This window comes from Blennius ocellaris (assembly GCF_963422515.1).
Source record: "Blennius ocellaris genome assembly, chromosome: 2".
Taxonomy (NCBI): domain Eukaryota; kingdom Metazoa; phylum Chordata; class Actinopteri; order Blenniiformes; family Blenniidae; genus Blennius; species Blennius ocellaris.
In genome coordinates, this window is record NC_137651.1 from 29,228,962 (window position 1) to 29,253,066 (window position 24,105).

The window sequence follows — 24,105 nt, forward strand, 5'->3', positions numbered from 1 at the left end:
TCATTCATTACATGAGTAAATAAACACCAGACAGGAATGTTAACATGTGCTCATCATTGGTTCTGTTATGTCAGAAGGAGGGAGGTTTCCATTCCGCTTCTCATTCTCCTTCAGCTCTGTGGCGCCACCTGCTGGTGTTTGTGGCAGCTGCCGGTGTTTCACTTTGAACACGTCCCACCTCTCAGACAGCAGGTTTCTATTGAAGAGCTCAGACGTCAGGTAGGAGAAGAGCAAGATGGAGACCAGACCAGACACCATGGAGATGGTCTTAACCGGAGAGTACTGGACGTAGACGCCCTCCTCCAGAGTGCATCCTGGGAAATGGAGGATGACGGGCAGTCCCAGAGATTTGTTTCCACTGAGGAGTCGTACCCCCAGTCCCACCAGAAGGCCTATAAGAGCCCCGTAAGCATTGGACACTTTAGAAAAGAGGACACAGACGAGTTGAGGGAAGGTGAGGATGTATGCCACTTCGGCTCCAAGAAACCAGAAGAGCACGATGCTGTTTTTCAGGTTGGTCAGAAATGTTCCAGCCACACCCACCACAACCACAACAGCACGGATCACCCACAGGGTCTCCCTGTCTGATGCCTGGGGAGAAAACAATGAATTATAAACCAGATGTTCATTCATTCATTCTGTCAAATCATCCTCATTGGCTCCTCTCCATACAGCAAAACCATTGAATGGGGAATTGGGTACTGTAGTCGTAAGAAGAAGCAGTTTAGTTGGATTCTAGATCAGCTCACCTTTGGTCTCAGGAGGTTCTTGTAGATGTTGTTGGTGAAAACTGAAGCAGCAGAAAGCAAAGCAGAGTCAGTTGACGACATGACGGCGGCAGCCACACATCCGATACCGATGATGGAGACGAAGGTCGGGGTGAGGTGCTGCAGGGCGATGGGCAGGACCAGAGCTGCTTCCCCACGGTCGTATGGAGACGGAGAACCATAGGAGGTCATGTTCCAGTCTGAAGGACGGAAGCAGGAGAATGATTCGACTGATAGACCTAAAATGGTTAATTCATTCATCGTCTATCCAACTTGGCCTGCATACGGTCCCAGTGGCAGTATGGAGAGACAATCAGCCCGGACACCCCTGTCTTCCCCCAACACGTCTGAAGGACATCAAGCTTCTGGAAGACCATTCAAGAGATGTCATTTCTCCTGGTAGTTTGGACCGGGCTGAGGGGCTGAGTCGGATGTCCTTGGTTCAGTTAGAGGACACCAGTGGATCTCTGAGCCGTTGTCCTGAACCACTTTAGCTGTCTCCTTTTACTGTGAAGGACCAATGGCTCCACCACGAGTCCTGACACTTGTGTCCACAATCTCGTTCTTTCAGTCTTGGTGGAACACGGTGGCACTGAGTAGGTGGAGCAGGATCAGTAGGCTGGGGGAGCCAGAGTCTTCTGCTCTCAGGAGGTTATTTAAAACTCTGTCAGAGCAGTCTTTGTGCTGTCGGAGGGTCTCAAACCTGATTGAAACGTCCGAGGACGTTGTTGGGATCGGAGATGTCCTTGAATCTGCAGGGTGATGACCTTTTCCAGAATCTTCGTCAGAAAGGGAGAGTTTGAGAGAGGGTGCTTGTTTGAGAGGAGCTCTGGATCCAGGTTGTGCTTCTTTAATATGGATCTGATTGCTGCAGTTTGAGGGAGGGCGGTACTTGACCAGTTGACATTGAGCACTAACACAATAGAAAAGGAATATTGTGACTCAGATCAGGGATCCACTACCAGATGTGTGCTGTTTGATATTAGAGGCTGTAACATGGGAGACTTTATTCACTTGCACAGAGAATTGATTTGTAAACGAGTCTCTATGCAGACATCATCATTATATAACTGTATGAATTCATTACTGATGAGTTGTAGATGGCTGCTTGATGGAAACTGCTGATCAAGTTGAAAATCTTCTCATTCATCTTCTACGCCCCTATTAAGAAACTGGGAAACACTTTGATCTTCTGCCTCAGCAGGAGCCTCCAGAGGGACAATTTTTCAAAATGACATTAGATCTTACTTGACCATAACACAGACACAATTTTTCACAATTGACTTCAGTAGGTAAAGCTGTTGATTACCTGTAGACGACACGGCCGCCCCGAGCAGTACGAGAGGAATCATAAACACAAGCAGGATGAAAGCAGCAACAAAGCATGTGAGCTTGGCCGTCGCAGCAGAAGAAGACGACAAGATTCTCTGGTGGATGATCTGTTGTCCCAGACTGCCCAGTCCCTTCAAAACAAAACGCAGTAAATGAAAAATTAAATGTGCTGATTTTCTTCCTCAAATTTAGTTTTGAAGTGTCAGAAACACAAATGACATGAGCTGTCCTACTGCAGTGTGATTGTTGGAGATGATATTACTTGATGTTGTTGACTCAGCTTACCAAGAAGCAGAACTCATCAATCAGTAACCATGTCTTTCTAACGTCTGGTGTGCCAATCCATGGAGAGTGTAAAGAGTTGTTCAGCAGAGTCTGGCTGATGTTCACGGTGTGAGGGTTCATCATGACGAAGGGAACACAGACAACCTGTAGGAAAAAGACAAGGAACAATAAATACACAGAACCTGTGAGGTTTTCTTTCTAACCCTCCTTGAAACGTATCAGATTATATAGAAATATACTTCAGTTGGCAGGGTTAGGGTTTGGAAAAGCCTAACCCTAACCTACCCCTAACCCTTCCACCAGCCTTGCCAGGGGGCAAGGATACTGAATGATTTGTCGTTCCTTTCTTTCCTCCTCTTCTTCTTCTTCCGCCTAAATAAAGCCACATTTGACCTCTTCACCATGCTCCCTCCATCTCAATGATGTCACTGTAACTGCACCTTTGGAGAACATTGTTCTGTAATTCACAGCATTGAGACACTAGATTTCAATTCAACTTTGGCCAGTTAACCTGCATGTCCTTGCTTTAAAAATAAAAGCTCCATACTCCTTCAAATTAATAGTCTTCATTTTGTAAAACCTTCCAAATGGATATTACGTGGTCAGCAAGGCTGGGGCCTTTATAATAAAAGCCCTAATCTCCTTCAAAAAAAACTTTTGGAAAGGCCATCATTTAGAAAATGATGGCCCTTCCTGCAAAAATAGCAGAAACACTGAACAAGATGTAGTTTATTAGTTTGGCCACTAGTGGGTGCTGTAATGACACCACACACACACACACACACACACACACACACACACACACACACACACACACACACACACACACACACACACACACACACACACACACACACACACACACACACACACACACACACACACACACACACACACACACACACACACACACTACTCCAGCAGCCTTTACCAAGCTGATGAAGATGAGGACGAGCTGTATGACATCAGTGTAGGCCACCGAGTAGAGGCCTCCCAGCAGGGTGTAGACCACGGCCACGGCAGCAGAGATCCAGATGCAGACGGAGAAGGACACATCCAGGACCACACTCATGGTTCCTCCTGTCAGACACCGTCAGGATTGGTCCACAGCACAGCAGCCAATGAGCATCACAGTAACGCCAGTATAAAGCCTCGTTTACACCACGACGTTTCAAGTGAAAACTCAGTGTTTTGATCTCAGAAAGGTTTCAAGTTTACACGGCAACATTCTAAAAACAAAGTCTGTTTCCATAGAAACGGTTAAAACATGATGGCAGAAAGGTTGCAGTTTTCATGGTGGGCCACTGGTTGGTGCTGGGGCTTTTTGTTTTAGTGAAGCAACACACACACACACACACACACACACACACACACACACACACACACACACACACACACACACACACACACACACACACACACACACACACACACACACACACACACACACACGATGAGCTCTAAACATTAACACTGGAAGAACACAGCCTTTCTCGTAGACAGACCAGATTGTTATTACAGCAACTGTCAAAATAAAACTACCAAATCCCAGGAGAATGTATTTTTACCAAGTGCAATCAGTGTTGCTGGTACCCAGGTCACATCCACCATAAGTGAAAGCAGACTCAGTCCAGCTGCAGCGATTTTTCCATATTTCAAGTGAAACGGATCCATCACGGTGACACATTTCATGTCTCTCATCGGCTTCGCAAAGAACAAACCACCTGAGGAGAAAAGTGCAACAGATGGAGACAAAAAGTATACAGTGTTTTTGAAGATGTAGATATCAAACACTGATAAAAAAAAAATACATAATAACTTGTCAGGCATTGATCCTTTCCATTAATCTGCTTTCTTTGCAGAAACACAAACCAACATCTGAGCAGAAGATGTTCCTTGTTTATCATGGTGTGTTTGAAGAACTCTTCAATTCTCTTCTGTTTTGAGTGTTTTGAGTGTTTCTCAAATCCAGATGAGCAGTAACCTGGCAGATATGACTGTAACTCTTACCAACAATGAACCCCAAACTGTATGCAGTGAACATGATGAGTGTCCAGATCAGTCCCATTGACGGCGTGTACATCATCTCCACAGTGCCAACAAGCAGACCTCCTCCGACCCACGTGGCTGAGAGATGGATCACAAAACACAGAATCACTGAATAAATAACAGCCAAACAACTAAATTCTCACCAGCTTCCAATGTTCCTCTATCCAGGGTTGAGGGATGAAAAGTATCAGTAATAAAATTATTGGCAGGATAGAGGCCTATTCACAGTAACCGCTATCAAACAAACTGCTTTCAGTACATTGGTGAAGTTCAACAGGTACTGAAAACATTAGATAATGTCCTGTTACTTGAATGTACTCTGACTTCAGCTAAAGCAGATTATAGAGCATCTTCCTCCTCTAACATCTGATTATAGAGCATCTTCCTCCCCGAACATCAGATTATAGAGCATCTTCCTCCTCTGACACCAGGTTATAGAGCATCTTCCTCCTCTGACACCAGATTATAGAGCATCTTCCTCCTCTAACATCTGATTATAGAGCATCTTCCTCCTCAAACATCTGATTATAGAGCATCTTCCTCCTCTGACACCAGGTTATAGAGCATCTTCCTCCTCTGACACCAGATTATAGAGCATCTTCCTCCTCTGACATCAGACTATAGAGCATCTTCCTCCTCTAACATCTGATTATAGAGCATCTTCCTCCTCTGACACCAGATTATAGAGCATATTCCTCCCCTAACATCAGATTATAGAGCATCTTCCTCCTCTGACACCAGATTATAGAGCATCTTCCTCCGCTGACATCAGATTATAGAGCATCTTCCTCCTCTGACATCAGACTATAGAGCATCTTCCTCCTCTGACATCAGGTTATAGAGCATATTTCTCCTCTAACATCAGATTATAGAGCATCCTCCTCCTCTATCATCAGATTATAGAGCATCTTCCTCCTCTGACACCAGATTATAGAGCATCTTCCTCCTCTAACATCAGATTATAGAGCATCTTCCTCCTCTGACACCAGGTTATAGAGCATCTTCCTCATCTAACATCAGATTATAGAGCATCTTCCTCCTCTGACACCAGATTATAGAGCATCTCCCTCCTCTGACACCAGATTATAGAGCATCTTCCTCCTCTGACACCAGATTATAGAGCATCTCCCTCCTCTGACACCAGATTATAGAGCATCTTCCTCCTCTAACATCAGATTATAGAGCATCAAAGCCGTCAGACTTTACTTCAGACACTCGTGGCCTCAGAGGAACGACTTTCCTCCAGTAGGACCCCATTATAACTCACACTAAACATTTCTGGAAGAGAGCAGATGGCAGCCTTTGTCTCTTGCTGAAAAGGCCATGTTTTATTGAATTATAGTGTTTAATCGTCTCGTTTAGCAGGTCCTTGTCCCGCTGCTCATCTGCTCACTTTGTCAATAGTTTCCGTTCAGCCATAATTAGCACTTTTTCCAAGTGTTGGATCAGGGTGGTTTCTTTCTCCATCTGAGATCTGGTATTCTGAGAAGTTAGCAACCTGGAAACCAACGTTAGCTCTGCCGCACACAGACACAGGGTCTGCATGCTAATCTTTATTTACTAACTTGTTTCTAACAACCTACACATTTCACATCAAAGACAACATCACACATGGAACTGAACACCATCTGATGGCTCCAGACGTTTTACAAAGCGAATCACATTCACATCAACTCATTTTATTCTGGGCTTTTTAACAGAGACACACAGGAAGCAGTCGTTCGTCTCACTGCTACGACTCTTTGGGTATGTCCAAAATGCTCCACCTTTCCCTGTGGATGACTTCATGGGGTTAAGCAAAGGCATTACAAGCTGTAGAAATACCATTGCATAAACTGAACTGAATTGTAAAGTGTGCTAAAAATAGACACAAGCAGGTTCCTCTCCTTTCCTCATGTGTCCTCAAGAGCTGTATGCAACAAGTACATTTCTCAACTGTGAGATTAATAAAGGCGATCTTATCTTATCTTATCTTATCAGTTTGCTGCGTTCCAAAAAACACCATGACTAACATCATACATCAACATAATTTATGAGTGGGTTCACAAATTCGCAAGTATGTAGCAACAAGTCTGATCACAAACAGTGGAAAACTTTCAGAAGTAATAGATTACACCCTGGACATGAGCCAGTTTGCATTAACTCCACCCAGTAAGGTCACAGGCTCTTATGTAGATGTAGGAGGCAGTTTAAAGTCATGAAAGTAGATATTTGTTCTCACAATCATATTGGAAGGAAAGATTAAAGTACAGATATCTAAAATACTTTCGACATTCAGACGTTCGACTGAAACTTGTAATATAGTTTTATACTGAAGAACTGAAGCACCAATTATTTATTCCTTATTGGACACTTGATGTATTTGTTTACTATTTCAGATGATTTTACAATTTCAATACTTTAGTGTACGTTGTACATTTCAGGCACTTTACAAGGAGGATAGAAAGTTCTCTGGCTTGTTAACATCACTTCATTGACCAGTTTCTATTTGACCTGCAGAGTTTACATCTATTATTTAGACTGGAGAAGCTCCAACCCTTAAAACCAACCAAAACTCTGAGAATTGTTAAAGTGTGTAAAGGAATTGTGCAACACGTCCCTTGTCTCATTGTTATGTATTTGATCAACTTGGTGGAAAACTGCATGTTGTATCTGTATTCTAATGTATATTTAACTCATACAATGTGTCTCACCTTTAATTCAGGGCGTCTTTTGAAATCTGAATTTTTTTTTTATTTGAATTTTTAAAATTTATTTTGGCAGTCTTCAGAAAACTAAACAGAACAAATAACCCTTAATTGTCCAACTGATCAGCCGAAAGGGTGGAGGTCCAAATGTTCCTGTCATTACCTTGAGTGGTGTCTGACTACACTGTAGTCTTCTCAATCTCGTCCAGATACTTTGTGATTACTCAGTGGGTAATGAAATCCCAGCGTTAGCGTGGCGCTCACCTGTCATGGTGAAGATCCCCACCAGCCAGCCGATGCCTCGGTTCCCCAGCAGGGCCATCTCCATCCCAGTGGCTGCACTCTTCTTCTGCTCCCGTCTGGACTTGAAGGAGGCCCAGACGCCGGTCCCGAGGACCAGCAGGTAGAAGACCGCCATCACCACGGCACCGGGGACGTTGACGGCCATGATGGACCGCCGCAGACTGTCTGAGGTGTGACTGACTGAACAAGTGACTGCTGGTGGTGAACATTTAAATTATCATAGAACAAATCCTCCCTCGTCTGAGCTAATCAGTCTGGTCAAACCGGTTGTTGTTTGTCGTGTAGAGATTTAAACCATATTGCCCAATGCAGTAGTGCTTAGAGATATGTGGAGAGAAAATCATACTTACTTTTGTAATGGTGCCGAAAATTTTTTATATGCGGAAGCTGTATAATATAAACAAAGTAATAAATCTGTCATATATGTTGGGACCTGTGTCAGAGTAATGATGTCGTGGCCTACGTCTGTGCTGTATTTATCTTTCTTTCTTTATTAGTATATTTCCAGAGGATCGTACACATTAATGGACACTCAGTAGTCACTTTGTGTAAATGCACCAGATTTAGCCATGGGCTACTTTATATCCATAGTCCTCGTACATTCAAGACAACAATTATTTAAAAACAAACATGGACATAGAGTATATACCCTATTTACAACCACCCCTGTGAAATAAACAAATTTCCCAGTCAATAACATTTAATCAGGTCTTACAATTGATCACAAGATTGATTAGCCTTTAACCACAGTTTCAGTTCTTTTTCAAATGCAGTAAAAGTGAAAGATTCTCTAATGGTAATTGGAAGATTAATCCAGCTTGTTAACCCTTTCAATGAAATGGTGTTTTGTCCAGGTATTGCATCCATGGCAATGTTGTTGTTTTTAAAAGGGATGCTCTGCCAACGGTTCTAATCGTGAAATAAGCAGGGCCAAATAAGCTTCAGTGACCCTCAGAGGAATACGACACCATTAAATGACCCAAAAGAGGGAAAAACCCAGTGGAGGGTCTTTCTAAAGGAGACGTTTGAAGACATGTTTAGTTCCAAATGTGTGTTGTAGGTTCCAAAAATAACATAAAAGGCATGATGCCAAAGGTAATACAGCAGACCAGAGAAGGGAAGTGAGGTAGAATCAAACACTGTGTCGTCAGTCTTGGACCAAGCAGAGACTCTGAATTCTGCTGGTTCTTAGGAGTAAAACTCATTTGCATCCAAGTCCAGCTTCTCATCTGATTTGTGCTTCGAGGTTGAGTTATTTACCAGCAGTGTTGGAGAGTTAGAGACAAATGCTAGTGGGATCACCTGTCAACTCATGTGGCCCAGAACAACACACCTAATTGGCACCACGGCAGTAGCTTCATTATTTCCTCCAACTCTTTGAGCTCAGAGCAGTATTGAGTAGTGGAGTGATATCAGCACCGGGGTAATATGGGCCCTCCTGTTGGTGATGGTCAAGAGTCTCGCAGCTGAGCTTTGGATGAACTGCAACCGAGCCAGCTCTGTTTTGTTGAGGCACGTGAAGAGGCTGCTGCAGTAGTCCAGGTGTCATTTTGAGCTCCTCTCTCGATATCACGGACCTGAGATTGGCGATGTGACACAACTGTTTTTTACCAGCTGTCTACAATGTTGCTCCAGTGACAATAACGAGTCAAAGGTCACCCCTAAATTCCTCAGCTTTGTTTCGACTGAAAGGCTCAGGTACTGTTTGATAGCATCTCTTATCAAAGTAAATGAAAATGTAAAAAAACAAGTTTGCCTAGGTTTTCAACAGTACAACTCTCTCTCTCTCTCTCTCTCTCTCTCTCTCTCTCTCTCTCTCTCTCTCTCTCTCTCTCCTCTCGCTCTCTCTCTCTCTCAAATGACTCATTGTGTAAGATTGAAGAGCAACCTGCTCTCCCACATAAAGCCATCATCACCCCGACAAACATTAGCATGCAGTTCTGAATGCATCACTCAGCTCCTGCAGTTAAAACCAAACCAACATGGCGGCTCAGAGACAAATCTTCTCTTTTATTAGTGAAACAGTTCAGAAAAATGTGTTTCTGAAAACATTTGAAGTGAGAGCTGTTCAGTTGAAAAGTTACAATGCAGGTGAGGGGGCGTGGCCTTAGAGTTTGACAGCTTCTTCTCGGAGTATGAACTCTCCTGCCAACAAGAATTATTTATGGCAGCGGGCCAACTGTCCTTCTTCTTATGGGAGTATGTATGCCGGGGCCTGTAGCTTTGTTTGTTTACTACCCAAAATGCACAGCGCTCTCCATGGCGTCCTCCGGCTCCATCTGCTGGAAAGTCCGCTGATAGTCCCTGACATTGGCCGTGAAGCGAACCTTAGTCTGGTTGCATTTGAGTTCAGGGGAGCATTCATGCCTGGACAAAAGAAGTGGCCTGTATTGTATTGTTCTTTTGTTCATGTCATCATTTTATTGTGAAAGTCCACAGGTGGTGTGGGATTTAACTCCCTGTGTCACAGCGTGTGCACCAGAAGCGATAGAAATAATCATTATGGGAAGTGGAGGCAAAAGATGTCTACTGTGGGAATGTTTACTTTTGAGAAGATTAGTTTTTGTTGTGCCTTTTGTAACTTTAGATCAGACACAATCAATTCCTGTGCTGGATCATATTTGCTGTCGTGTCTAAAAGAAAACATTTCCTTTACTTTCCGCTCAGACGTTTGATGGAAACATTTCTCTCATTACGTGAAAGGATCATTAAAATGTTCGATCGCAGTCTGATTCCTCAGCCGACTGACATTGCTGCATGCTCACCTCCAACATTTCCACAAGACACACTTCTTCAAGACCACACTTCTCAGCCTCCCAGGGAAAGTCTACGCTCGGGTACTGGGAAGGAGACTCCAACCAATGGTCAAACCTCAGATTCAGTCCTGGCCATGGAACCACAGACCAGATTCACCCTCTCACAGATGATCAAGGGGCCATGGGGATTCACCGATCCAGTGTACACATGCGTTTCAAAGCGTTGAGGATGGTCGACCACCGTGTCCAGAGATGTATTGTGGGAAGTGCTGAGAGAGTTCCAGAACCACTGCTGTAGGCTCTGTGTCTCTGTACTTTGGCATGAAGTCAGATTAGTTCAAGTGGGGTGCCGGACAAGTCAAATAAAATGATTTATTCCTGAGGGGCCATTCAAAAAGCAGCACACTGAGTGGTTAATTTAACCTCTTGACCGAGTGGTTAAGGTGATGGACTGCTAACCCATTGTGCTCTGCACGTGTGGGTTCAAATCCCATCCTCATCGATTCCTGTAATTATATCACGACTGAATCATGCCTCCAGAACTCATAACGAACTCCACCAACAAATGACAGAAAACACCGGCCAGCTCCTCCTGGATCACACAGGACAAAGTTTCATCACAGATCTCAAGCGACCAGCTCCTTGGACCTGCATGGGAGAACCAGGACTGTTCCTGAACCACAACTCCTCCCACTCCTTCTTCTGAAAACCCAAGGAACCACTTGTATAGGAGTGAGAATGTGGACACACATTGGAAAACTGACGGATCCATAAATAGTTTAACTACACTACTTTCTGGACTATAAGCCCTTACTTTTTCCACGTGCTTTGATCCCTGCAGCTTATATAATGAAGTGGTTAATATATGGATTTTTAAGGATTAACAGGCTTCGTGCCGTGGATACATCTCCGGGGCTTTATTCACTTTTCACAGAACTCCATCTGACCCACCAACTGACCCCCCCCACATGCTTCTCCTGAGCCCATGGGAGGCTCATCGTCTCGGCCACACAACCTTGGCGTGTGGAGCCTCACCTCCGGAGCTCTGCTCTCCTCCAGCAGCTCCAGCTTGTTATCACTGGAACTGAGTGACTTTATTTACAAAGTTACTCAAAGTCAGGCTTTCTCCTGTCTGGTGCTCATGGCTAATTTGCATATTGCAGGACTGACTCCAGCAGACTGTAACCTTCAGTTGTGGATGAAGTTCATCTGCAGATACTTCTGGACACAAACCCTTGAGTTATGACCTCCTGCTGTGATTGAAACTCCAGTATTTAAAGCTTGTAGCTCACAGGTGTGTTTAGTTACATAATCAGAGAGGAGACTGTTCTGTTTTGAAACTCAACAAATTGTGAAAACAATCAGGAAACATGTGAGCAGACTGCTGGCTGTATTGCATCATATTTTCTCAGTGTCTGATTGGCTGCAGGTGAGAAGTTTTGCTTCAGGAAAACCAGTTTTCAGTGGTTCCCTGAGTGGGGACATGTTAAAATGCCGGCCCGTGACATCCAACCTCCTGATAACCATCAGGCCTGAACCCTGGCCAATGCAGTGGATGGTAGGCAAAGTCAGTCTTTCTCCTGTCTGGTGCTCATGGCTAATTTGCATATTGCAGGACTGACTCCAGCAGACTCTAACCTTCAGTTGTGGATGAAGTTCATCTGCAGATACGTCTGGACCAAAACCCTTGAGTTATGACCTCCTGCTGTGATTGAAACCCCAGTATTTAAAGCTTGTAGCTCACAGGTGTGTTTAGTTACATAATCAGAGAGCAGCAGAGTCCATCGATGTCTCATTACCTCCTGTGGATTCAATTCAGCAGATGAGAGAGGCTCCTCATGGTAACTGTTGATTATAGAATGAGTTCACTCAGCTCAGCACAGTTTTACCTCCAGTCTGGTTCTTCTGTCTGCCACAGACATGGTGGACTGAAATTCACTAGCAGGTTTTAAAATAGACCTTTTTAAGAAACTCAGACCAACTTGTTTCTGCAGAAGAGTTTTAGGGCCACTCATGAGGAAATAAAATAGTAGTTTATTATCATGCAATTTAATAAAGACTCAAAAAAACATTGTTGAGCTATTTTGTCCATAAAAACTTGGCTTTTCAGAAACATGAATTAGAACAATGTAAACTATTGCTGTGTGTCTATTCCACTGGAATGTTTTCTCGCCTGTGAGGAAACAGTTTACATCGTTCTATAGCTCAGTTGGTAGAGTGAATCCTGGATTCATTTGCCAGAATCACTCCGAGCCGATGTTCATTCAAGACTTTTGAGGCGTTACAATGGAAGGAAAGTCCTCCTCAGGACGACGTCAACCAGGTGGATGGAGAGTCTTCACAGGGAGTTGAGGAAGAATGAGTGAGTCAGTTCGACTGTCAGTTTGGGGATTGAGTGGTGCCCCATGAACCACCCTCCACTGGAGACCCACGGCCCCATGAACCACCCTCCACTGGAGACCCACGGCCCCATGTACCACCCTCCACTGGAGACCCACGGCCCCATGTACCACCCTCCACTGGAGACCCACAGCCCCATGTACCACCCTCCACTGGAGACCCACGGCCCCATGTACCACCATCCACTGGAGACCCACAGCCCCATGTACCACCCTCCACTGGAGACCCACAGCCCCATGTACCACCCTCCACTGGAGACCCACGGCCCCATGTACCACCCTCCACTGGAGACCCACAGCCCCATGTACCACCCTCCACTGGAGATCCGCAGTGCATTTCTCAATGGGGGCTTTGTACAGGGACCTACAGCTGCGTCTAGGTGAGGACCCTGGTGCCAACGTGTCAGACCACCTGGACTCCTGGACACCAGTCAGCGACATACAGTTCATGACCTTCACTGTGACGGTGTAGAGGTCCTTCTTCTTCAGCTCAGAAAAGTCAGGGAGTTTTGGTGTAGCAAAGGAGAGCAGAAGTCCATTGTCCACCTCCTGCTGACTGACTGCAGCACTGATGTGGGAAAGTAAAATCCGTGGCTGTTTGGTGAGTTGATGCTTCCTTTCCCAGAGACTCGCAGAAGGAGCCAGGCAAACCTTCATTACCTCCTCCAGCAGTTTTTCAACCAGCCTTTGTGAGTTTAGCATGATGCATTCACCTCAGGTTCATGAGGAACTGAGGTTTGTTGTAGTTCCTGATTTTTCCCAGCAGCACAGATGCTGCGAAGGGAATAGTTGGTTTTCTGTGTTTGTCTTGACCTGTCTCTCTGTGCATAGCCATAGATCTCATCCCTAGGTGGGCCCGAACCACCAACCTTTCGGTTAACAGCCGAACACGCTATCCTATTGCGCCACAGAGACTGGTTCACATTGAAATTGGGCGTGGCTTTGAGTTTTAATCAAATTGTTCAAAGAGCAATTCTAGGAAATCACTTGTTTACTTGCTCCAGTTTATCTTTGTCCCCCCAGCACCTCTGGCTGTGGTCCTGCCCCGGTCCAGGTTAAGTACGGCTGGAGCACGGGGGGGTCAGGCTCGTTCACGTATGGTGCTCCAGGGGGGCTGGGTTGTGGTTCTCCCTGCTCAATCGTGGTTGGATTGATGGAGGATGGGATCTCATGATGGCCTGTTGGGGACCCGTATGTGTGTGGGTGTGTGTGTGTGTGTGTGTGTGTGTGTGTGTGTGTGTGTGTGTGTGTGTGTGTGTGTGTGTGTGTGTGTGTGTGTGTGTGTGTGTGTGTGTGTGTGTGTGTGTGTTGGGGTGTCTCTTTGAGCGTTCCCCCCCGGTCGTGTACAGCAGCCATGCCAACATTGAAAAAAAGCAGCAACAGGAGGAGACTCTTGGTCTCTTCCTGTTACAAGAGTAAAAACTGTTCTGACATCACACGTCTCTCAATCACATCATGTTGTCATGTTGATGCTGCTAAAAAGGAGTAGGGGAAATAAAAAGATTACGAGTAACTTTTTAGTTACTTTCAGCAGCTGTCGACAACATGCCCCCTGATCTCAACATAAAAAACATTTAACCTTTGACCTTCATTCTCTGTTCTATTTATATCTGACTCACTTTTTTTATTGCATTTTTACTATTTCTGCTTTTATTAGTAGTAAGTTGTAGTCTGTTGTTGTACTATTTATCTATTTATTTATTTGCACTACCTGCTTGATGCGACTTTTTAATTAGGTCATTAAGGCCCAATTCCCAGCACCCCCACCCCACCCCAGCGGGACCACCCCCAAACCAGAGCAGACCCTCCCCCACACAACCTCCCCAGTACCCCCCAGGCCAGGCCGCCCCTCCCCAGGATAGACGCCAGCACCCCCCCAGATTGCAGGGCCACCAACCACCCAGGCCTCAACGCCCCAGCCACAGATGACCCCAAGAGCCCCAAGCCGGTACTACCCCCCCCCCCCCCCCCCTCTCCAATGTGATGTGGTCTAGGTGTAAGGTTTTATTAAGATTACTTTTGGATATCCAGTTCATGAGGATTGGCTTTTTTGTCACACTTCGAGAGACCAGGAGTGTGAAGGACTCGTTTTTCTCTCTTTTAATTTCTGTGAGATCGTCTAACAGGCAAAGTGCAGGTGAGACTGGAATGGGGTGGCCCAGGTATAACGATAAGTCTTCACAGGTCTTTGGTCAGAATGTTTGGACTGGTGTACACAGCCAGAGTGCATGTAGATAGGTATCAGGGAGATCACAGTGTAGATAGGTATCAGGGAGATCACAGTGTGTAGACAGGTATCAGGGAGATGACAGTGTAGATAGGTATGAGGGAGATCACAGTGTAGATGGGTATCAGTGAGATCACAGTGTAGATGGGTATCAGTGAGATCACAGTGTGTAGAGAGGTATCAGGGAGATCACAGTGTAGACAGGTATCAGGGAGATCACAGTTTAGATAGGTATCAGGGAGAGCACAGTTTAGATGGGTATCAGCGAGATCACAGTGTAGACAGGTATCAGGGAGATCACAGTGTAGATGGGTATCAGGGAGATCACAGTGTAGATTGGTATCAGGGAGATACGAGTGCAGATAGGTGTGTGCGGGTGTGTGTGTGTAAGTGTCTGCGTGTGTTTGTGTGTGTGGTGGGGTGAATGTGAGCATGGGTGTATGTGCGTGTGGGGGTGTGTATTCTATATATAAGTATGGGTGTCGTCTTGTGTGAGTATGTCAGGGTGTGGGGGGGTCTATGCTCCCTAGCCGCTGGCCTGCTATATATTCTATTTCTTTGTAAACCGTTTCTCTAAAGCAACATAAAAAGTCAAATGTTTGGATTACAACAGTTTATTTACTGTACAAGCTTTTTCTACCTCTAATTATTCGACTTCACTCACTAACTGATGTATTAGTGAAAGTTGGAATACATGTGAAAACTCAAGTGAAGTACAGATACTTCTGAAATCTACTTCAGTAATATAACAAGGTATTTTTAATTGGCTCCTTTAAGCCACTTAGTAAACCAAAACCAAGAAAGTTCAACACATCGAACAAGTATAATGATACTAAACAATGCATCAGTCCTCAGTGGCAAAAAAACCAAAACAAACAAAAAAAAACCACAAGGATGTTGGTGCTGTTTGTTTCCATTTGACTGGAAATGTCTCAGATTTAATTAAATGAAACATTGAAAATAAGGTACCATGTTTAAAAAGAGCTTCTTCTAATTGCATCACATTTCATGTATATTGGACTGACGAGCGTGACACTGTGACATACCAGCAACCTGTCCAGGGTGGATCCTGGCCTCGCCCACAGTAGCTGGGATCGGCTCCAGAACCCCCGACCCTGAATTGGATAAGCAGAATACAAGATGGAGGGATGGACGAGGAGCATGAAGCAATGGATTTGATGAGCCTTGATTGTAGTTACCCCCTTCATTCATTACATGAGTAAATAAACACCAGACAGGAATGTTAACATGTGCTCATCATTGGTTCTGTTATGTCAGAAGGAGGGAGGTTTCCATTCCGCTTCTCATTCTCCTTCAGCTCTGTGGCGCCACCTGCTGGTGTTTGTGGCAGCTGCCGGTGTTTCACTTTGAACACGTCCCACCTCTCAGACAGCAGGTTTCTATTGAAGAGCTCAGACGTCAGGTAGGAGAAGAGCAAGATGGAGACCAGACCAGACACCATGGAGATGGTCTTAACCGGAGAGTACTGGACGTAGACGCCCTCCTCCAGAGTGCATCCTGGGAAATGGAGGATGACGGGCAGTCCCAGAGATTTGTTTCCACTGAGGAGTCGTACCCCCAGTCCCACCAGAAGGCCTATAAGAGCCCCGTAAGCATTGGACACTTTAGAAAAGAGGACACAGACGAGTTGAGGGAAGGTGAGGATGTATGCCACTTCGGCTCCAAGAAACCAGAAGAGCACGATGCTGTTTTTCAGGTTGGTCAGAAATGTTCCAGCCACACCCACCACAACCACAACAGCACGGATCACCCACAGGGTCTCCCTGTCTGATGCCTGGGGAGAAAACAATGAATTATAAACCAGATGTTCATTCATTCATTCTGTCAAATCATCCTCATTGGCTCCTCTCCATACAGCAAAACCATTGAATGGGGAATTGGGTACTGTAGTCGTAAGAAGAAGCAGTTTAGTTGGATTCTAGATCAGCTCACCTTTGGTCTCAGGAGGTTCTTGTAGATGTTGTTGGTGAAAACTGAAGCAGCAGAAAGCAAAGCAGAGTCAGTTGACGACATGACGGCGGCAGCCACACATCCGATACCGATGATGGAGACGAAGGTCGGGGTGAGGTGCTGCAGGGCGATGGGCAGGACCAGAGCTGCTTCCCCACGGTCGTATGGAGACGGAGAACCATAGGAGGTCATGTTCCAGTCTGAAGGACGGAAGCAGGAGAATGATTCGACTGATAGACCTAAAATGGTTAATTCATTCATCGTCTATCCAACTTGGCCTGCATACGGTCCCAGTGGCAGTATGGAGAGACAATCAGCCCGGACACCCCTGTCTTCCCCCAACACGTCTGAAGGACATCAAGCTTCTGGAAGACCATTCAAGAGATGTCATTTCTCCTGGTAGTTTGGACCGGGCTGAGGGGCTGAGTCGGATGTCCTTGGTTCAGTTAGAGGACACCAGTGGATCTCTGAGCCGTTGTCCTGAACCACTTTAGCTGTCTCCTTTTACTGTGAAGGACCAATGGCTCCACCACGAGTCCTGACACTTGTGTCCACAATCTCGTTCTTTCAGTCTTGGTGGAACACGGTGGCACTGAGTAGGTGGAGCAGGATCAGTAGGCTGGGGGAGCCAGAGTCTTCTGCTCTCAGGAGGTTATTTAAAACTCTGTCAGAGCAGTCTTTGTGCTGTCGGAGGGTCTCAAACCTGATTGAAACGTCCGAGGACGTTGTTGGGATCGGAGATGTCCTTGAATCTGCAGGGTGATGACCTTTTCCAGAATCTTCGTCAGAAAGGGAGAGTTTGAGAGAGGGTGCTTGTTTGAGAGGAGCTCTGGATCCAGGTTGTGCTTCTTTAATATGGATCTGATTGCTGCAGTTTGAGGGAGGGCGGTACTTGACCAGTTGACATTGAGCACTAACACAATAGAAAAGGAATATTGTGACTCAGATCAGGGATCCACTACCAGATGTGTGCTGTTTGATATTAGAGGCTGTAACATGGGAGACTTTATTCACTTGCACAGAGAATTGATTTGTAAACGAGTCTCTATGCAGACATCATCATTATATAACTGTATGAATTCATTACTGATGAGTTGTAGATGGCTGCTTGATGGAAACTGCTGATCAAGTTGAAAATCTTCTCATTCATCTTCTACGCCCCTATTAAGAAACTGGGAAACACTTTGATCTTCTGCCTCAGCAGGAGCCTCCAGAGGGACAATTTTTCAAAATGACATTAGATCTTACTTGACCATAACACAGACACAATTTTTCACAATTGACTTCAGTAGGTAAAGCTGTTGATTACCTGTAGACGACACGGCCGCCCCGAGCAGTACGAGAGGAATCATAAACACAAGCAGGATGAAAGCAGCAACAAAGCATGTGAGCTTGGCCGTCGCAGCAGAAGAAGACGACAAGATTCTCTGGTGGATGATCTGTTGTCCCAGACTGCCCAGTCCCTTCAAAACAAAACGCAGTAAATGAAAAATTAAATGTGCTGATTTTCTTCCTCAAATTTAGTTTTGAAGTGTCAGAAACACAAATGACATGAGCTGTCCTACTGCAGTGTGATTGTTGGAGATGATATTACTTGATGTTGTTGACTCAGCTTACCAAGAAGCAGAACTCATCAATCAGTAACCATGTCTTTCTAACGTCTGGTGTGCCAATCCATGGAGAGTGTAAAGAGTTGTTCAGCAGAGTCTGGCTGATGTTCACGGTGTGAGGGTTCATCATGACGAAGGGAACACAGACAACCTGTAGGAAAAAGACAAGGAACAATAAATACACAGAACCTGTGAGGTTTTCTTTCTAACCCTCCTTGAAACGTATCAGATTATATAGAAATATACTTCAGTTGGCAGGGTTAGGGTTTGGAAAAGCCTAACCCTAACCTACCCCTAACCCTTCCACCAGCCTTGCCAGGGGGCAAGGATACTGAATGATTTGTCGTTCCTTTCTTTCCTCCTCTTCTTCTTCTTCCGCCTAAATAAAGCCACATTTGACCTCTTCACCATGCTCCCTCCATCTCAATGATGTCACTGTAACTGCACCTTTGGAGAACATTGTTCTGTAATTCACAGCATTGAGACACTAGATTTCAATTCAACTTTGGCCAGTTAACCTGCATGTCCTTGCTTTAAAAATAAAAGCTCCATACTCCTTCAAATTAAGTCTTCATTTTGTAAAACCTTCCAAATGGATATTACGTGGTCAGCAAGGCTGGGGCCTTTATAATAAAATCCCTAATCTCCTTCAAAAAAAACTTTTGGAAAGGCCATCATTTAGAAAATGATGGCCCTTCCTGCAAAAATAGCAGAAACACTGAACAAGATGTAGTTTATTAGTTTGGCCACTAGTGGGTGCTGTAATGACACCACACACACACACACACACACACACACACACACACACACACACACACACACACACACACACACACACACACACACACACACACACACACACACACACACACACACACACACACACACACACACACACACACACACACACACACACACACTACTCCAGCAGCCTTTACCAAGCTGATGAAGATGAGGACGAGCTGTATGACATCAGTGTAGGCCACCGAGTAGAGGCCTCCCAGCAGGGTGTAGACCACGGCCACGGCAGCAGAGATCCAGATGCAGACGGAGAAGGACACATCCAGGACCACACTCATGGTTCCTCCTGTCAGACACCGTCAGGATTGGTCCACAGCACAGCAGCCAATGAGCATCACAGTAACGCCAGTATAAAGCCTCGTTTACACCACGACGTTTCAAGTGAAAACTCAGTGTTTTGATCTCAGAAAGGTTTCAAGTTTACACGGCAACATTCTAAAAACAAAGTCTGTTTCCATAGAAACGGTTAAAACATGATGGCAGAAAGGTTGCAGTTTTCATGGTGGGCCACTGGTTGGTGCTGGGGCTTTTTGTTTTAGTGAAGCAAACACACACACACACACACACACACACACACACACACACACACACACACACACACACACACACACACACACACACACACACACACACACACACACACACACACACACACACACACACACACACACACACACACACACACACACACAGACACACGATGAGCTCTAAACATTAACACTGGAAGAACACAGCCTTTCTCGTAGACAGACCAGATTGTTATTACAGCAACTGTCAAAATAAAACTACCAAATCCCAGGAGAATGTATTTTTACCAAGTGCAATCAGTGTTGCTGGTACCCAGGTCACATCCACCATAAGTGAAAGCAGACTCAGTCCAGCTGCAGCGATTTTTCCATATTTCAAGTGAAACGGATCCATCATGGTGACACATTTCATGTCTCTCATCGGCTTCGCAAAGAACAAACCACCTGAGGAGAAAAGTGCAACAGATGGAGACAAAAAGTATACAGTGTTTTTGAAGATGTAGATATCAAACACTGATAAAAAAAAAATACATAATAACTTGTCAGGCATTGATCCTTTCCATTAATCTGCTTTCTTTGCAGAAACACAAACCAACATCTGAGCAGAAGATGTTCCTTGTTTATCATGGTGTGTTTGAAGAACTCTTCAATTCTCTTCTGTTTTGAGTGTTTTGAGTGTTTCTCAAATCCAGATGAGCAGTAACCTGGCAGATATGACTGTAACTCTTACCAACAATGAACCCCAAACTGTATGCAGTGAACATGATGAGTGTCCAGATCAGTCCCATTGACGGCGTGTACATCATCTCCACAGTGCCAACAAGCAGACCTCCTCCGACCCACGTGGCTGAGAGATGGATCACAAAACACAGAATCACTGAATAAATAACAGCCAAACAACTAAATTCTCACCAGCTTCCAATGTTCCTCTATCCAGGGTTGAGGGATAAAAAGTATCAGTAATAAAATTATTGGCAGGATAGAGGCCTATTCACAGTAACCGCTATCAAACAAACTGCTTTCAGTACATTGGTGAAGTTCAACAGGTACTGAAAACATTAGATAATGTCCTGTTACTTGAATGTACTCTGACTTCAGCTAAAGCAGATTATAGAGCATCTTCCTCCTCTAACATCTGATTATAGAGCATCTTCCTCCCCTAACATCAGATTATAGAGCATCTTCCTCCTCTGACACCAGGTTATAGAGCATCTTCCTCCTCTGACACCAGATTATAGAGCATCTTCCTCCTCTAACATCTGATTATAGAGCATCTTCCTCCTCAAACATCTGATTATAGAGCATCTTCCTCCTCTGACACCAGGTTATAGAGCATCTTCCTCCTCTGACACCAGATTATAGAGCATCTTCCTCCTCTGACATCAGACTATAGAGCATCTTCCTCCTCTAACATCTGATTATAGAGCATCTTCCTCCTCTGACACCAGATTATAGAGCATATTCCTCCCCTAACATCAGATTATAGAGCATCTTCCTCCTCTGACACCAGATTATAGAGCATCTTCCTCCGCTGACATCAGATTATAGAGCATCTTCCTCCTCTGACATCAGACTATAGAGCATCTTCCTCCTCTGACATCAGGTTATAGAGCATATTTCTCCTCTAACATCAGATTATAGAGCATCCTCCTCCTCTATCATCAGATTATAGAGCATCTTCCTCCTCTGACACCAGATTATAGAGCATCTTCCTCCTCTAACATCAGATTATAGAGCATCTTCCTCCTCTGACACCAGGTTATAGAGCATCTTCCTCATCTAACATCAGATTATAGAGCATCTTCCTCCTCTGACACCAGATTATAGAGCATATCCCTCCTCTGACACCAGATTATAGAGCATCTTCCTCCTCTGACACCAGATTATAGAGCATATCCCTCCTCTGACACCAGATTATAGAGCATCTTCCTCCTCTAACATCAGATTATAGAGCATCAAAGCCGTCAGACTTTACTTCAGACACTCGTGGCCTCAGAGGAACGACTTTCCTCCAGTAGGACCCCATTATAACTCACACTAAACATTTCTGGAAGAGAGCAGATGGCAGCCTTTGTCTCTTGCTGAAAAGGCCATGTTTTATTGAATTATAGTGTTTAATCGTCTCGTTTAGCAGGTCCTTGTCCCGCTGCTCATCTGCTCACTTTGTCAATAGTTTCCGTTCAGCCATAATTAGCACTTTTTCCAAGTGTTGGATCAGGGTAGTTTCTTTCTCCATCTGAGATCTGGTATTCTGAGAAGTTAGCAACCTGGAAACCAACGTTAGCTCTGCCGCACACAGACACAGGGTCTGCATGCTAATCTTTATTTACTAACTTGTTTCTAACAACCTACACATTTCACATCAAAGACAACATCACACATGGAACTGAACACCATCTGATGGCTCCAGACGTTTTACAAAGCGAATCACATTCACATCAACTCATTTTATTCTGGGCTTATTAACAGAGACACACAGGAAGCAGTCGTTCGTCTCACTGCTACGACTCTTTGGGTATGTCCAAAATGCTCCACCTTTCCCTGTGGATGACTTCATGGGGTTAAGCAAAGGCATTACAAGCTGTAGAAATACCATTGCATAAACTGAACTGAATTGTAAAGTGTGCTAAAAATAGACACAAGCAGGTTCCTCTCCTTTCCTCATGTGTCCTCAAGAGCTGTATGCAACAAGTACATTTCTCAACTGTGAGATTAATAAAGGCGATCTTATCTTATCTTATCTTATCAGTTTGCTGCGTTCCAAAAAACACCATGACTAACATCATACATCAACATAATTCAAACACAATTATGCAAATGAAGGTTTAATGAGTGGACTCACACCTTCTCAAGTATGTAGCAACAAGCCTGATCACAAACAGTGGAAAACTTTCAGAAGTAATAGATTACACCCTGGACATGAGCCAGTTTGCATTAACTCCACCCAGTAAGGTCACAGGCTCTTATGTAGATGTAGGAGGCAGTTTAAAGTCATGAAAGTAGATATTTGTTCTCACAATCATATTGGAAGGAAAGATTAAAGTACAGATATCTAAAATACTTTCGACATTCAGACATTCGACTGGAACTTGTGATATAGTTTTATACTGAAGAACCGAAGCACCAATTCTTTATTCCTTATTGGACACTTGATGTATTCGTTTACTATTTCAGATGATCTTTACAATTTCAATACTTTAGTGTATGTTTTACATTTCAGGCACTTTACAAGGAGGATAGAAAGTTCTCTTGCTTGTTAACATCACTTCACTGACCAGTTTCTATTTGACCTGCAGAGTTTACATCTATTAATTAGACTGGAGGAGCTCCAACCCTAAAAACCAACCAAAAGTCTGAGAATTGTTAAAGTGTGTAAAGGAATCGTGCAACACGTCCCTTGTCTCATTGTTATGTATTTGATCAACTTGGTGGAAAACTGCATGTTGTATCTGTAATCTAATGTATATTTAACTCATACAATGTGTCTCACCTTTAATTCAGGGCGTCTTTTGAAATCGGAATTTTTTTAATTAGAATTTTTTGAAATAATTTTGGCAGTCTTCAGAAAACTAAACAGAACAAATAACCCTTAATTGTCCAACTGATCAGCCGAAAGGGTGGAGATCCAAATGTTCCTGTCATTACCTTGAGTGGTGTCTGACTACACTGTAGTCTTCTCAATCTCGTCCAGATACTGTGTGATTACTCAGTGGGTAATGAAATCCCAGCGTTGGCGTGGCGCTCACCTGTCATGGTGAAGATCCCCACCAGCCAGCCGATGCCTCGGTTCCCCAGCAGGGCCATCTCCATCCCAGTGGCTGCACTCTTCTTCTGCTCCCGTCTGGACTTGAAGGAGGCCCAGACGCCGGTCCCGAGGACCAGCAGGTAGAAGACCGCCATCACCACGGCACCGGGGACGTTGACGGCCATGATGGACCACCGCAGACTGTCTGAGGTGTGACTGACTGAACAAGTGACTGCTGGTGGTGAACATTTAAATTATCATAGAACAAATCCTCCCTCGTCTGAGCTAATCAGTCTGGTCAAACCGGTTGTTGTTTGTCGTGTAGAGATTTAAACCATATTGCCCAATGCAGTAGTGCTTAGAGATATGTGGAGAGAAAATCATACTTACTTTTGTAATGGTGCCGAAAATTTTTTATATGCGGAAGCTGTATAATATAAACAAAGTAATAAATCTGTCATATATGTTGGGACCTGTGTCAGAGTAATGATGTCGTGGCCTACGTCTGTGCTGTATTTATCTTTCTTTCTTTATTAGTATATTTCCAGAGGATCGTACACATTAATGGACACTCAGTAGTCACTTTGTGTAAATGCACCAGATTTAGCCATGGGCTACTTTATATCCATAGTCCTCGTACATTCAA

At 44.5% G+C, this 24,105-nt stretch overlaps 2 protein-coding genes across 2 annotated transcripts; both read right to left on the bottom strand.

Moving 5' to 3' along the window:
* On the bottom strand, positions 1–7,568 carry LOC308141101 (high-affinity choline transporter 1-like; the record flags this gene model as incomplete). The annotated part of the gene is made up of 8 exons (XM_080511109.1): positions 1–591; positions 750–967; positions 2,077–2,230; positions 2,385–2,528; positions 3,316–3,456; positions 3,978–4,108; positions 4,395–4,511; positions 7,385–7,568. 8 exons carry the CDS (start codon positions 7,566–7,568, stop codon positions 40–42), a joined length of 1,641 nt encoding a protein of 546 aa, XP_080367235.1. The 3' UTR covers positions 1–39.
* Positions 7,569–16,009: 8,441 nt separating this feature from the next.
* LOC308140154 (high-affinity choline transporter 1-like) lies at positions 16,010–23,644 on the bottom strand (the record flags this gene model as incomplete). The annotated part of the gene is made up of 8 exons (XM_080509836.1): positions 16,010–16,600; positions 16,759–16,976; positions 18,086–18,239; positions 18,394–18,537; positions 19,325–19,473; positions 20,003–20,158; positions 20,445–20,561; positions 23,461–23,644. 8 exons carry the CDS (start codon positions 23,642–23,644, stop codon positions 16,049–16,051), a joined length of 1,674 nt encoding a protein of 557 aa, XP_080365962.1. The 3' UTR covers positions 16,010–16,048.
* Between the last annotated feature and the right edge of the window lie 461 nt (positions 23,645–24,105).